At 54.1% G+C, this 14457-nt stretch overlaps 1 protein-coding gene and 1 long non-coding RNA gene across 2 annotated transcripts in view; one reads left to right on the forward strand and one right to left on the reverse strand.

The window, feature by feature from the left end:
• Positions 1 to 14457, forward strand: part of TRIOBP (TRIO and F-actin binding protein) — a gene marked incomplete at its 5' end in the record, with an annotated part of 63079 nt that overhangs the window by 21831 nt on the left and 26791 nt on the right. The window contains 2 exons of the mRNA XM_082666069.1: positions 6229 to 7175; positions 10597 to 10674. Coding sequence (XP_082522195.1) covers positions 6229 to 7175; positions 10597 to 10674 — 1025 coding nt within the window. The remainder of the gene's footprint in view (positions 1 to 6228; positions 7176 to 10596; positions 10675 to 14457) is intronic.
• LOC309829815 lies at positions 1577 to 4789 on the reverse strand. Its single transcript, XR_014297432.1, has 3 exons — positions 4088 to 4789; positions 3372 to 3612; positions 1577 to 1965 (listed from the first exon to the last, which is right to left on the reverse strand). It is a non-coding gene; the product is annotated as an uncharacterized lncRNA (long non-coding RNA).

The following is a 14457-nucleotide window of genomic DNA, read 5'->3' on the forward strand; positions in this document are numbered from 1 at the left end:
CAGAACACTCCCAGAACCTCTTCTACCCAAAGGGACAACCCCAAAACCTCTTGGCCCAACGAATCCCAAATCCTCTTCCTCACGGCGGGAAAACCCAGGAAGCTCCTCCTCTCAGGGCTGCACCCAACGGGACAATCAAGACATTCCATGGGCTTCCTTTCCCCTCCGGCCAACCCAGGGTGATGGCCCCCGAACCTCTTCCCCATCTCGCTCCAAGCAAAGTGAGGTTCCCTGGGCATCCATTGCCCTCCGGCCAACCCAAAGCGACAGGCCTCAGACCTCATCTCCCATCAGACCAGCTCAGCGTGACTCACAGTGCCTCCCGGACCTCCTCGCCTCTGCACCCTGCTACCCGCGGTGCACCCCAGACCTCTCCGGAGCCCTCCCAGCCCCCCTGCCCTGTGCATCTGAGAGTGAATCGCCCCACCATGACCCCCCCTATATGCCCCCAGCCGTATGCATTGGACACCGGGATGCCCCTCGGGCTTCCTCACCCCCCCGCCACACCCAATTTGACCCCTTTCCCTTCCTCCCAGACACGTCAGATGCTGAGAACCAGTCCGCCCAGCACAACCTCCTCCCCGCCGCGCCAAGCCCCAGAGCCCTCCCTCTTGTTCCAGGATCTCCCCAGGGCCAGCACTGAGAGCCTTGTCCCCTCCACAGACTCTCTGCACGAGCGCCTCCACATCCCCAGCCCTGTATGCATTGGGCACCGTGATGCACCCTCCTTCTCGTCCCCGCCCCGCCAGGCCCCCGAGCCCTCCCTCTTCTTCCAGGACCCCACTGGGACTAGCATGGAGAGCCTGGCCCCCTCCACCGACTCTCTGCGTGGCTCCCCAGTGCTGCCCCCTCAAGTGTGCATAGGCACCGGGATGCCCCTCGAGCCTCCTCTCCACCCCGCCACCCGCCCAGTGACCTACGCTCCTGGCACCCTCCTCCGCCAGGCAGCTCGGGGGGCTCCCGGGGCTCGGCACCCCCGGGTGAGACCAGGCACAACTTGGAGAGGGAGGAATACACCGTGCTGGCCGACCTGCCCCCACCCAGGAGGCTGGCGCAGAGGGAGCCAGGGCCCCAGTGCAGCAACGGGGGCCGCACCCGCAGCCCTGGCCGCGCAGAGGTGGAGCGCCTCTTCGGGCAAGAGCGCAGGTGAGCCCAGGGCTGGGGCAGCCAGGTGGGCTGGGGCGGAGGCTCGGCGGCGGCAGGACAGGTGGAAGGTTCACAGGCTTAGGTTCCAAACCAGGAAAGGGTTTAGGCCCCCGCCCTGCCGCTTACTGGCTATGTGACCTTAGGCAAATCACTTCACCTGTTTCCGCACCTTAGGAGTTGTTTTTGACAATTAAGTGATATTGTGCATAGCCTAAGAGTAAGAGCGAAGACCAGGGTCAGGCAGGCTGGGTTCAAATCCTGGGTCAACGCCATTCGCCAACTGGTGTGATGTGGTAAAGTGATCTACCTAAGCCTCAGTTTCCTCATCTGTAAAATTAGAACATTAGTACATTAATTTAAATGAGGTTAAATTCTCAAACCCTTTGTTTGATCCAGAGTCACAGGTTTATTTATTTATTTTTTACACCTTATGTGAGGGAGAAGAAAGTGTCCCAGATTTTTTTTCTGCCTTAAAGAAGAAAGCTCACAGGTCCCTTGCATTTCCGAAAACAGAGATGTCAATTTAAAACGTATGGCCAGAGCCACATATTTTAAATAAGAGAACCCACAGAATGACAGACTTTTTTTAGAGGTTAAATATTCCTTTCCTGGGACGCAGCGACAGCACCTGAAGTCCAGGAATCCCACAAGTCTCCTTGGTCAGTGGCTCCATTCATGCGGGTGTTTACAACCCAGCAGAACGTCTGCTTTTCCCCAGTCTTGGGGAGGAGAAATGTTTCCTCCAGATCCGGCTGAGATTTCTTTCTCCAGCAGTTCCAGCCTCAGAGTCTTTAAGGATCAGGGCTGAAATTCCATTCGCTAAGTTCAAGAGAACAAAAAAACATAGGTCTGAAAGTCTCAAAACTTTCAGTGTAGAATTCAATAAATTATAGCATATTTACCGAGGCTGAGGTGTGCAACCACCACCACAACATAATTTTAGAACATTTCCATCACCCTAAGGAGTGGGTAATATTTTGCATCCACAATTCCTCTCTTTGTTGTTCCTTAGAAAACATTTTCTCTTAGATTTGAATCTGCACGAGAAACCTTATCTCTTATTCTTCAAATTTCCTTTTCCAGTAAGTTTTATCCATTTAAAACCCAGGCGACAACCTTTGTGGTCTCCAGCATTAGTGTAATTCTTTCTTTCTTTCTTTCTCTTAAAAAAAATACTTTCGTTTTTTTAGAGCAGTTTTTGGTTCACAACAAAATTGAGCAGAAAGTACAGAGATTTCCCATATACGCCCTGTTCCTACACGTGCACAGCTACTCCACTATCAACATCCCCCGTCAGAGTGGTCCACTTGTTGCAATCCATAAACTTACACTGACACATTATCACCCAAAGTCCATAGTTCACATTAGGGTTCACTCTTGGTGATGTACATTCTGAGTTCAGACAAATGTATAATGACGTGTGTCTACCATCAGAGTATCACACGGAATAGTCTCACTACCCTGAAAATCCCCTTTGTCTTTGGCCTTTTATGATGACTATTTTTGGTCTGATGTCAATTTGCATACCTTTGACTTTACCTGATGACTCAGCAGCGTCTTTGAACCAAAGTTAAATTTTCTTTCCTTCTTTTTTTTTCTTACCGTAATTAACTTTTAGAGAGATAAAGCGTTTATAGTAGAAGTCTGGAATATTTATACTTTTATTAATCATTTAATTGTTTTTACACAGATACTTCTATTCATTTTGCTCTCTTTGAAGTAGATTTACCTTTTTTTTAAAGCTTTATTGAGGTATGAGTGATATATAAAAATTGCATATTTAGCATATATATTTTGGTGAAGTAGATTATTTGCTTTTAACCAAGGCTTTACGACTCTACTGAGTAATTAAAATTTTCCCTCTTGTATGGCATTTTTTCCAAGTAGAAAACCATTCGTCCTCTGAAGATAAAATTTTAAAACCTACTTAAATATCTCTAAGGGACAGACTGAAATTTATGAGTGGGTGGCTATAGAGCTGTACTCTTACTTTCTCCCATTCATTCATTCAACATGTATTTATTGAGCATCTACTCTGTTCAAGCATTGCTCTAACTGAGGCTGGACGTTTTTTCTTAAAGGGCTATTATCACATTAAAGCATTAGGAATTTTGGCTCGATATCTTCATTCCTGCCCTCTTGATACCTTTGGATTTTCTTGTCTTAGAATCATATAAGCATTTCCTAGTATCTTGAATTCAAAACAGAGCCTTCATGGAATTTACCTGACTTGACGGTCGCTGTCCTTTAATACCCTCTGGAGGTGGAAGAGCCCATCCAAGCTTCTTTGTCATCCTCGGTGCAGAGCCACACCAACCCTCAGGAACAGGTGGCCCGAGGAAATACTGTTGCTTCAGCATCAGGAGGCTGGGTCTCTGTCCAAGTCTCAGAATTTTCTTGAGTTCTCTCCCCTCTCTCCATTCCACACGGGGGGAACCTTCTCAGACGGAATGCTCACTGAACAAGCTGGAGTTTATATGGAAAATGCATTCATTCGGAAGAGAACGCACGTTTGCCTCGCCACCCTGCACAGGGTAGTTTCTGCCATTATCCTCCCCACCTAGTCAACGTTGGGGTTTTTGCTTCGCAGAGGCTCCTACACCCCGGTTCTGAGGGAAATTCACTCTAAGGCATCAGATCTCACAAAGCAAGGAAACTCTCTCGCTTCAAATTGGATTAAAAATTGAACCTGATCAGGCAGCCGTCAAACTTAGAAACAGTTACTCCAGAGCAGGGAACTTTGGTTTCCTGTGAGTCCAATGCTAAGAATGGCTAGAAAATCAAATTAGTTTATGGATCTGATTCCAATAACATTGGCAAAAGCCATAAGACAAGAACAAAGCCCAAGGCCTTAATTGTTTCACTTTCTAAAGCCCCTGCAGAGTTTCAGCCTAGTCCCCAAGCTGGAGGCAGACTGCAGGGTATGGGTCCTGGCTCAGACCTGAGGAGAGGTTCTTCTTCCTGTTTCACTGGCTGGGTCAAGGTCAGCACCTGGTCCTCTTTCCCAGCCTTCTGGTTTGGTTCAGCCACCAGAGACACAGCTCCATCTGCCAATTTAGATGAAGTCTGACTCTCAAACCCTCTTGCAATAAATATCCTAAGTACCCAGTGGAGTGGTTAGGTCTTTTCTTTTGACCCCCTCACACACGGGAGGGGAGAGATGTACCCAGATTCTGTTTAACGTTCCTACATTTCAACAGAGATGTCACGTTAAATATTAATAGCCATGGCTAACGATTATTCAGCAAGACAACTAGCTGGAACTAGGGACTTTCCACAGCTTAGAGCTTGTCTTCGCCGGACGTGGCAACAATGCCTGAAATCTGGGTGTTTTAGAAATGACATTTGCATGGGCGGTTTTATGTTGGCCTTTCTGGAGTTGTGGGGAAAAGAGGATGTTTCTTCCTTCTGATCTTGCTAAGAGCTCTTTAACCAACAGCTAGAGGGCTGCAGCTAGTACTGAGGGGAACAGGTTGGCCTGGGAAGTCCAAAATTTACCATGTGGACAGAAAATGGGCAGAAAGAATGGAATATGGGGGCATATGTCATTCTGCCTCTCCTGTCTCCACCTCATGGATTGCAGGAGTTGAAATGAGATAGTACAAGTGCCTGGGACACAGGAAGTGTTCCATAAATGTTTGCCATTATGATCACGCATGCACACTGCCTGCGACACGGTAGGTGCTCAATAAATCTTAATTCCCACAAGGACCAGTCTAGCCTTTGTCTGAGGGTGAACTGTGGGCTGCCAGTGGGGTGGCGGCCAGAAAGGAAGTACTGAGTGAGACAGGAGGCGGTCAAGGCCAAGGCTGAGCTCCCCGACCTTTGCCCACCCCTTTTCTCATTTCATCTTCCCAACAGCCCCATGAGGCAGGTAGAATAGGGCAGTGTCGACTATCCCCATTTTGCAGAAGGGGAAACTGAGGCCCTGAAAGGATCCTCCCTCACTTAAGGCCCTTCAACGAGCTTGTGGTGGGTCCCTGGATCTGCTACGTCTCTTCCACTGGGGGTGGGAGTAGAGGAGCTGGGGTGCCGGGAGTGGGGCTGTCCCAAGGGCCCTCAGAGGGGCGGTGCGTTTGCTCATAGGAAGTCCGAGGCACCGGGGGCCTTCCAGACCCGGGATGAGGGGCGGTCGCAGCGGCCCAGCCAAGTTCAGAGCCAACCTCTCCGAAGACAGTCCAGCCCTGCCCTCAGCAGGGAGGTGAGCACTGCCAGCCTGCCCGGGGCCCCTGCACCCCCAAGGGGTGAGCCACAGCTTCTCCCCTCCCCCAGGTGCTGGGCGGGGGTCCTGGGAAGGGAGGTTCTTTACGAAAGGGTCAGAGTCCCAATCATGGGCGTCCAGCTCCTCCCTCTCCCAAAGAGCCAGCAAAATTGAGCCAGACCCCATCAGTCCATCCTGAAGACGGCCCTTCCATGCTGCCCCCGTCCTCCATTAGGCACCTGCCATCTTGAGAAGTTTTCAGGGAAAACCTCCCCATACGTCAGTCCAGCTCTAAGGGCTGTCTCTTCCAGGGTGGGGATTGGTATTTTTAAAGAAACTCTTAGATGGCAGGGCCCAACCCAGTGTGAATGGAGTATTGGTGGTGGAAATTCCGGCACCTGATAGCCCAGGTTGGAATCAATATCTTGGGGGGGAGGGGGAAGTCCGGAAAGTGAGCAGCTGTTTGCAGATCTTTTTCTGGAACTGAGGAAGGTGGGTGAGAGGGAAGGGCTGACACCCCCAGGGAGGGAAGCCAGAGACCCTAGGTACTTTTTGACCTGCTTTAATCCAGCCTGCCGTGAGGACAGAGCTTGCAACTCCCTGAAGCCTGGCTAAGACCCCAGTTTCCTGTCCTCCTAGACAGACACCACCCAGTCAAGGTCCTGGAGCCTCACCCACTCCCTCACCTCATCCTCAGGTAACCAAGCCCCTCGCGAAGCAGGCAGAACCGGCCCGGCGGAGCCGAGCAGAGCCCCCTCGTCCCAGGAGCCCCGAGAGGCGGCCTGAGGGGGAACGGCGGCTCCAGGGGTCCTCGCCGCCCCCGAGGACGTCAGCCAGAACTCCTGAGAGGGAGCAGCGGACAGAGAGCCCTCTGGAAAGAGGCCGGGCGGGCCCAAGACGGCCCCTGGGAGGGCAGCAGAGTCTGGAGGGACCGCCAGGATCCGGGGACCCACACGGACACCTGGAGAGAGGCTGGGGCAGGCAGGAGGGCCCAGGCCTGGGGGGCTGGCTAGGACTTGGGGGGCCCAGGCAGGGGGCTGCCAGAGCCCCAGAGGAAACCTGGAGGGGCCCTCCCAGGGAGTCTGAGGAGAGCTGGAAGCTGCTGGCTGGCCCCCCCTGCCACAGGGGGCAGGCAGAGGCCTGGGAGGAACCCCCCAGTGCTGGGCCATGGGAGCCCTCTGGCAGGCCAGCTCAGCGGGGCTGGGGCAGCCTGCAGGAGCTGTCCAGTCCTCACCAGCCTATGAGGCCCCCAGAGAGCTCCAGGGCAGGCCCAGGAGAGTTCTCGAAACCCCGGAGGCCTGAGACCACCCCTGCCACGGGCTGGGGGGCTGAGGGAGCCTGTCCACACCTGCGTGGCCCCGAGAGGCAGCCCGAGCTTGACTGGAGGGACCTGGTGGGCCTCCTCATGGCCCCCAGAGAGGGGGCCTGGACCCACTCGGGGGAGCCGACACTCGCCTCCACTCTTCCGAGGCTGGACTGGGAAGGCCTCCTGGAGCTCCTGCAGGCCCAGCTGCCCCGCCGGGACTCGGCTGGACACTGGGGTGGGCCAGGCACAATTTCCCCAGGCACGAAGGGTACTCTGGAGCTGGAGCCAGAGCGACACACCCAGTCTGAAGGAGGGGCAGGAGCTACTCTGGTCAATGGATACAGCCCTGGGCAGTGGCCCCAGAGCTCCGCCCAGCCGCCCAGCCCTGCCGGCATCTCCACCCAGTGGCCAAAGACCAAAGTGACAAGTGGACCAGAGACCTCAACTATGGCTGGTCTGGAGGAGACAGGCCAGCTGAGGGGCAGGAGCCCTGCAGAGGGCCCCAGCTCGCTACAATGGGAGGTAAGTCAGCCTCACTTCCGAGGGGCAGCCTGAAAGTCAGTCCCACCGCACACAAGTGTCCCGAAAGGCCTCCCCTCAGCTTCTGCACACAATCCTCCTGACCAAAAGCTTCCCCTAGCACAAACTGCACAGTGATAATGAGAGCACTGTTTTTGAGCATGTACTGTGTGCTAAGCCTTGGTCTGAATGCTTCATGGTATTTTCCTCATTTAATCTCCACAGCAGTCTGATGAGAAAGGCACTATTTATTTACAGACAAGGAAACTGAGACACAGAGAGGTTAAGCCACTCACCCAAGATCACACAGCTAGTCAGGGCCAGGGTAGGGGTGGACCCCGGGTCTGCTCTGTGCAGATCACCCTGAGGCCTCAAGCAAGATGCACTGGCCAGGCCCTTCTCCCCTCCTGGCCCTACGATACTTGGTTTGTGTTGCCTCTGGTGGCTTCTACCTGGCCCTGTCTGGGACTGCAGCCAGCGTGGTCGTGTCCCCTCGCCACTGCTGTATTCCAAGTTCCTTAAAGTCCAGGAGTGAAGCTTGACAGCTTCACTTACCTTTCTCTGGCCCATACAGCTCCTCTCAGGCACAGAGAAGGGGTTGCATAAATGCTCACTGGGCTGAGCTGGCTGCTGAGACAGCTGCTTAAATGGGGGCCTATATGTAAAGTAGGCCCAGTGCCTGGCGCATAGTAGGTGCTCACCAAATCCCTTCCTGTCTCTTTGGCCCAGGGGCAGGGTCACAGAGTCAGTAGTGCTCTGGTGCTGCCCAGAGCATTTACCTGAAGATGGTCAGTGGGAAGGGTCCTGGAGGCCAGAACCCTGCAACCTGGCCTCAGCTCACCAGGAATGCAACAGGTGGTTTTGGACACCCAGACTCTCTTGGTCCTGGTCTTCCTCTGTAAAACGGGACCAACTACTTCCCTGACAGGCACTACTGGGGCGATGCGGCAGCTCCTGCTCTTTCATCCAGACCCTCCTCTTCTCCACAATGTGCAGCCCAGTACCGCCTCCCCCACGGATGACAGGGGAGGGCTTATGGTGTGCCGGGCCTTGGCCTTCGGGCTTCGCATGCTTTGCCACATGTGCCTCAGCTCGATACGAGGCCCAGACTCATTCAGCATTTGCTGGGAGTCACACAAGTGTAAGTCGAGAGAAGTGAGATCAAAGTATTGACTCCAAAGTCCGAGTTTTTACTTTTTAAAATTTTATCGAAGTAGAGTTGATTTACAATGTTGTGTTCATTTCTGCTGTACAGCGAAGTGACTCAGTTATACATATATATACTTTTTCATATTCTTTTCCATTATGGTTTATCATAGGATATTGAATATATTTCCCTGTGCTATACAGTAGGACCTTGTTGCTTATGCATCCTATATATACTAGTTTGCAAGACAAAAGACATTTGTCTTTCTTTCTGACTTCATTTTGTATGATAATCTCTAGGTCCAACCATGTTGCTGCAAATGGCATTATGTCATTCTTTTTTGTGGCTGAGTAATATTCCTGTGTGTGTGTGTGTGTGTGTGTGTGTGTGTGTGTGTGTGTACACCACGTGTATATACACCACATCTTATTTATCCATTCATCTGTTGATGGACATTTAGGTTGTTTCCATGTCTTGGAAAAGCCCAAGCTTTTAACCACTATTTTGTGGAGCCTCTGAGCCCATGGAAGGACTAGGGAGCCCCCTTCCCTGCATTTCCCTGAGGCTGCTCTCGATTTCTCCCCTGATCAACTCAGTGCACAGACACCAGAGATGCAGGGATGAGCCAGCTTGGTCCTGCCCTTGGGACCAAGAGGGGACTTGGGGCCCCACACGAGAGGTTGCTATCAGGCTTGTTGGGCAGGCAGGTGGACCACCACAGGCAGCTCAAGGAGAAGATGCTGCGTCCCAGTGGACGCTGGGATGCTGCAGGCTGGTCTGGTCAGAAGAGAAGAGGGAGGAAAGAGAGATTCTCTAGCTAGAGTTACTCCATGGTGAGGCTCAGGGGTCCCTGGGTGGTTAGGAGATGGTGACTGGGGAGGGGCAGGAACACCAGGTGCTTCAGGCCATTTCACAGATGACACAGCAGAGGCATTCACCAGGTCCTGCTGGGGCTCCAGCTGGTCACCTCTAGGAAATCTTTGGCATGGCATTCAAGGCCTCCTGGCCTTCCTTCCCCCACAGATTTGCCCTCTAGCTGTGCTGAGCTGGCTGCAGAGCTCTGTGAGTACATCTCCCTGCCCTTGTGCCTGCTGTTTCTGGCTAGGAAGCACTTCCCTTCCCTCTTCACTCACCAAACATCTGTTCATTGTTTGAGTCTTAGATCAGCTGCCCTGTTCTGAGACGCCTTCCCTGAATACTCACGCCACCCCTGGATTGGTGATGTTTCCCTTCCGGGCTTGGTAGTTCTGCTACTCTTCATCTGGTCACACTCAGTTGTCATTTTCCCTTAAAAAACATGAGCTCCATGCGGGCAGGAGATGCACCTACTTTATCTCTGTACCCCTGGCCCCTGGCCCAGGGTCTGACACAAAGGAGATGAGCTTAGTGGCTGGTTGACCAGTGAATACATGGATGCTTGAGGGCTTGCAAGAAACAGACGGAGGGTGGGTAGGTCTGTGGGTAGTTGATGGATGAATGATGGACGACAGATGTATGAACGGGTGATGGATAGATGATATATGTTGGACAAATGAGAAACAGATGTTGGATGGATGACAGATGGGTGGATGGATGGATGGATAGACGGGTGATGAATGAACAGATGACGGGTGCTGGATAGATAGATGTTGCATGGATCGGTAAACGTTGTGGAATATGGATGATGGGTGGTGAATGAATGTTGGAAGGATGGGTAGATGGATGAATGGATGTTGGATGGATTGAGGAAGGATACGTGGATATAGTTTTTTTTTAATTAATTAATTTATTTTTGGCTGTGTTGGGTCTTCGTTGCTGTGCGTGGGCTTTCTCTAGTTGCGGTGAGTGGGGGCTACTCTTGGTGGCGGTGAGCAGGCTTCTCATTGGGGTGGCTTCTCTTGTTGCGGAGCACGGGCTGTAGGCGCACGGGCTCAGTAGTTGTGGCTCACGGGCTTAGTTGCTCCACGGCACGTGGGATCTTCCCGGACTAGGGACCGAACCCATGTCCCCTGCATTGGCAGGTGGATTCTTAACCATGGTGCCACCAGGGAAGTCCCGTGGATACAGGATGGATGAATAGATGATGAATAAATTGAGGATGGATGTATTGGGATAATGGATGTTGACTAGATGAGTGGGTGGATGACATAGGATGGATTCTGGATGGTTGGATGGATACATGGGTCTATTGATGTTAGATTCTAGATGGATGTTAGATGGATGGATGACGAATGGATGCATAAGAAGTTGGAACCTGGGGAATAATCTGACCTAAGGTGTGTTCTTTCTTACCTCCAGTTCCAATCCAAGGAGCCTGAGAAGTCGGAAGGAAGCAGAGGCCAAGACTCACTGACTGACCAGAAGCAGGCAGACTCGGTAGTTGGGTCATGGGTGTGGGCACAGAGGGAGGGGAAGGGAAGGGAAATCAGGTTGGAGGTGCGCTGAGGCCCTCAGATCAGCTCTGGGGTCATCCAGACCAAGGCTGGCTCTGCCATGGGGACATCGAGAAGAGGGGCTCCACCGCATCTGGGTGGGTGGACAGTCCTAGGGTCAGAAGCCTAGGGCTCTGCTTTCAACTTGCTAGGATGCCCTGAAAGGTCGCTGCCCTTCCCTGGGCAAATGGCAGTTTGGCCCTGATGGTCTCTGAAGGCAATGTCCTCCTGATTCTGGAGGGTTGGCCAGGCTGGGAGAAAGGGTAGAGCTTCCAGGAGCTGGAGCCAGAGAAGCACTGAAGAGGGCCAAGGAGGTACAGAAGTCAGCTGGGCCTGGAGGAGCTCCAGGGTCCTGGGGCGGGAGAGATGTGTGCAAGGGGTGGGACCCGCCGAGGCTGCTCTGAGGCCTGGCTGCAGCTGGAGCACATGCTCTGCCCCGCCCCTCCCCACAGACCTGCCAAACAGACTGTTCTCATCACCCGCAGCCTCCAGAGAGGTGAGGTCAGAGCTGAGGGCCTGGAGCAGCGGGGGGCGAGGAGAACACCAGGCGGTTTGAGGCTGTGCTTTTCTAATCCTGCTGTTGTTCTGCTGTTCCCCATGCCGCTTCCTGAGAAGCTGGGTGTGACGGGGGTGGGGGGCGGGGGGGTGTCTGTCTGGCAGTCTGGAGCCCCCAAGTCTGGCCCTGCCGCTAGTCAGAGCTGGAGGGAGCCTGCCCAGCCCCTGACTGTGCAGATGAGGAAAGGAGGGGTAGGCAGTCATCTCAGATCACATAGCCGGTCGGTGGTCGGGCTCAAATTAGGACCTAGGGCTCAGGATCTCCTACCCAGCGCTCTCTCTGCTACCTCCAACGCCGCTTCCTGGCTCTGCCCTGATTGCCTGCGTGGCCTCGCATAGTAGAAGCAGCATTCTAACTGCTTGGTGGGCCAGTCTTCCCATCTGTGAAATGGGAGGGGACGGGGACTGGTCACCAAAGGCACTTCCAGCTCTCACAGGGACTCCGGCAACTTTGCTCTTCCTCTTTCTGGGTTATTTCTTCATACTTCCTGGGGCCAGAGTTTTGTGAACAAAGAGGAAACAGCAATACAGGTGTCCCCCTCTAGTCTCCATGAAATTGGCCTGCCCCAGCAACCCAGAAAACCTCTCAATCCCCCCCCGAGGAAGCCTGGACTGGACAGAATTGATAACTGCCTCACTCATTCATCCACATACCCTTCGTGAGCACCTTGTGTACGCCTGGGTGTGGGCCAGGGCGACATGAAGCACCAGCAAGGAGCCCACGGTCTAGTGGTCAGGGCTGTGATGGCGATGAGGTGCAGGGTGGAGGCAGGCCTTCCCCCCAAAGCCCCCTCAAGGAGCCCACGGTCTAGTGGTCAGGGCTGTGATGGCGATGAGGTGCAGGGTGGAGGCAGGCCTTCCCCCCAAAGCCCCCTCAAGGAGCCCACGGTCTAGTGGTCAGGGCTGTGATGGCGATGAGGTGCAGGGTGGAGGCAGGCCTTCCCCCCAAAGCCCCCTCAAGGAGCCCACGGTCTAGTGGTCAGGGCTGTGATGGCGATGAGGTGCAGGGTGGAGGCAGGCCTTCCCCCCAAAGCCCTGGATCTGTGCTTTGATGCTTCATGTCCCACGTCCAGAGAATCCTTGGATTCTGAAGAGTTGGGACACCTGGGCTCTGCCCTGCCTCTGCCAGTAACTTGTTGTGTGACTTTGGGCAAATGCCTCTGCTTCACTGGGGCCTCAGTTTCCCCAACAAGGATGACTCCAAAGAGGGTGCACTGGGGACTCTGCCGGGTGTGTGGCTGTGGAAGTCTGTGACTCATTCCCTTCACAAAGGGGAGGAGAGCAGGCAGATGGAGGACTCAGGATTAGGGGGCCCTTGAGTGACCCCTTGGCTCCAGAGGGTTGTTGCCTTGGGGAAGAGGAGCCCAGAGTTTCTCCATCTTTAGATATTTCAAGAGGAGCTGGAAATATGTAGCTATGTGTTAAACTACATGATTATTTAACACTGGAACCTAATGCAAAATAATCTGAAAACCTTATGCGGGCTGAATACACATCTGTGGTCCGCACTGCCCTCCCGCCGGCCACCTGGGGTCTGACCTGAGGGTGGAGAAGTGCACATCCCCAAGGGCGCTGAGCCCCAGGAGCCCTGTCAACCAATACCACGCGGTGTGAACACGTGGCAGTCCACCTCGGCAGTTCTGGGAGAGGAGAAAGATGGCAACCCTGGGCCTTTGAGGTGGGCATGGCAGCATGGGCAGGGGAGGCTGTCGTCAGGGACGTGGGGGCCAACACTGGACCCTGTTTGACAGGCAGACAAGAGGCCAGCGGAGGGCAAGGCTGAGAGCCCACTCAAGGGCCGACTGGTGACCACATGGCGGATGCCCGGGGACCGTCCCACGCTGTTCAATCCGTTCCTGCTGTCTCTGGGGGTCCTCAGGTGGCAAAGGGTAGGCTGGCTCCAGTGGGGTGGGGCTGGGGTGAGGGTGGGGAGAGCGGGGGAGGGGAGGGAGGAGGCTGGTGTCAGTCAAAGAAAAGCCAGTAGGGGCTCAGATTGAGAGATGTGGAGGCCCCATGTGAGGAAGGAGAGCTGGAAGCAGAGCCCAGAGCTTCCGTGGTCTCTGCAGTGAGGGGGACGTCCCACCTGCCGGACCAGGCTGGGGCTGTTTTCAGCTTTCAGGGTGAGGGGTGATGGAATAATCCACCCAGCTGAAAGCTCCCAATCAGCAAATAGGCCAAGGGGAGCCAGGCTGGGAGCAAGGGGGAGAGGGAGGGAGGGCCTGCGAGGGGCTCTGGGATTGCAAAGTGTGTCTCAGACCTGGGTCTGAGCCAGTTGCACAAACATCTGGCATTACGTAACCCATTCCCTGCCCAGAGAGGGCTGTAAACACTCAGGCCTCTGGTTGGTGGTTTTCTCAAGGGCGGGGAGGGGAGGCAGCTGTGACTTGTGCTCTCCTGCCCCCTTCACGGTGGGAGGGAAGAGGCCTGGCCATCTCCAGGAGCCACAGCCTGGCTCATGGGGTCTCTTCTCTCAGTGACAGGCTGACTCTCATACTCTCATCAGCTTGGGGTCTAGCTCTAGGCTGAGAGCCTGTATACCCATTCTACAGATGAAGGGACCGGGACTCAGAGAGGTGAGGTAGACTTGCCCGAGGTTGCACAGCTATGGTTTAGAGCAGCGTTCGCCAACCTTTTTGGCACCAGGGATTGGTTTCGTGGAAGACAATTTTTCCATGGACAGGCGGTGGGGGGGATGGTTCAGGCGGTAATGTAAGCGACGGGGAGCGACGGGGAGCGACGGGGGAGTGGCAGATGAAGCTTCGCTCCTTTGCCCGCCACTCACCTCCTGCTGTGCGGCCCAGTTCCTAACAGGCCAAGGACCAGTACCAGTCCACAGCCTGGGGGCTGGGGACCCCTGGTTTAGAGGAACTGGCCTCTTGCTGATTTTCCTCATTCCTAGATGAGAGAATGGCAGCAGCCAAACTCACCAAGCCTCAGTTGCAACATCTGTCTAATGGGGAAAAAAAAATCTATGGAGATGATCAGGGCTGCAGGGAAGGCTCAGGGAAATCAGGATGCACAGAGGTGTGATGGGGTGGGGTACGGGGTAGGGAGGCGTCCAAACACTAGCTTCTCCATCCACTTCTTAATTTCCTCGCTGCTGCTCTTTGGGGGTTAAGGCACAAGGGTAACCAGGCAAACGTGGTTATCTGGGCAGAGTGGTATCTTCAAG

This window comes from Grampus griseus, assembly GCF_964374135.1.
Source record: "Grampus griseus genome assembly, chromosome: 11".
NCBI lineage: Eukaryota > Metazoa > Chordata > Mammalia > Artiodactyla > Delphinidae > Grampus > Grampus griseus.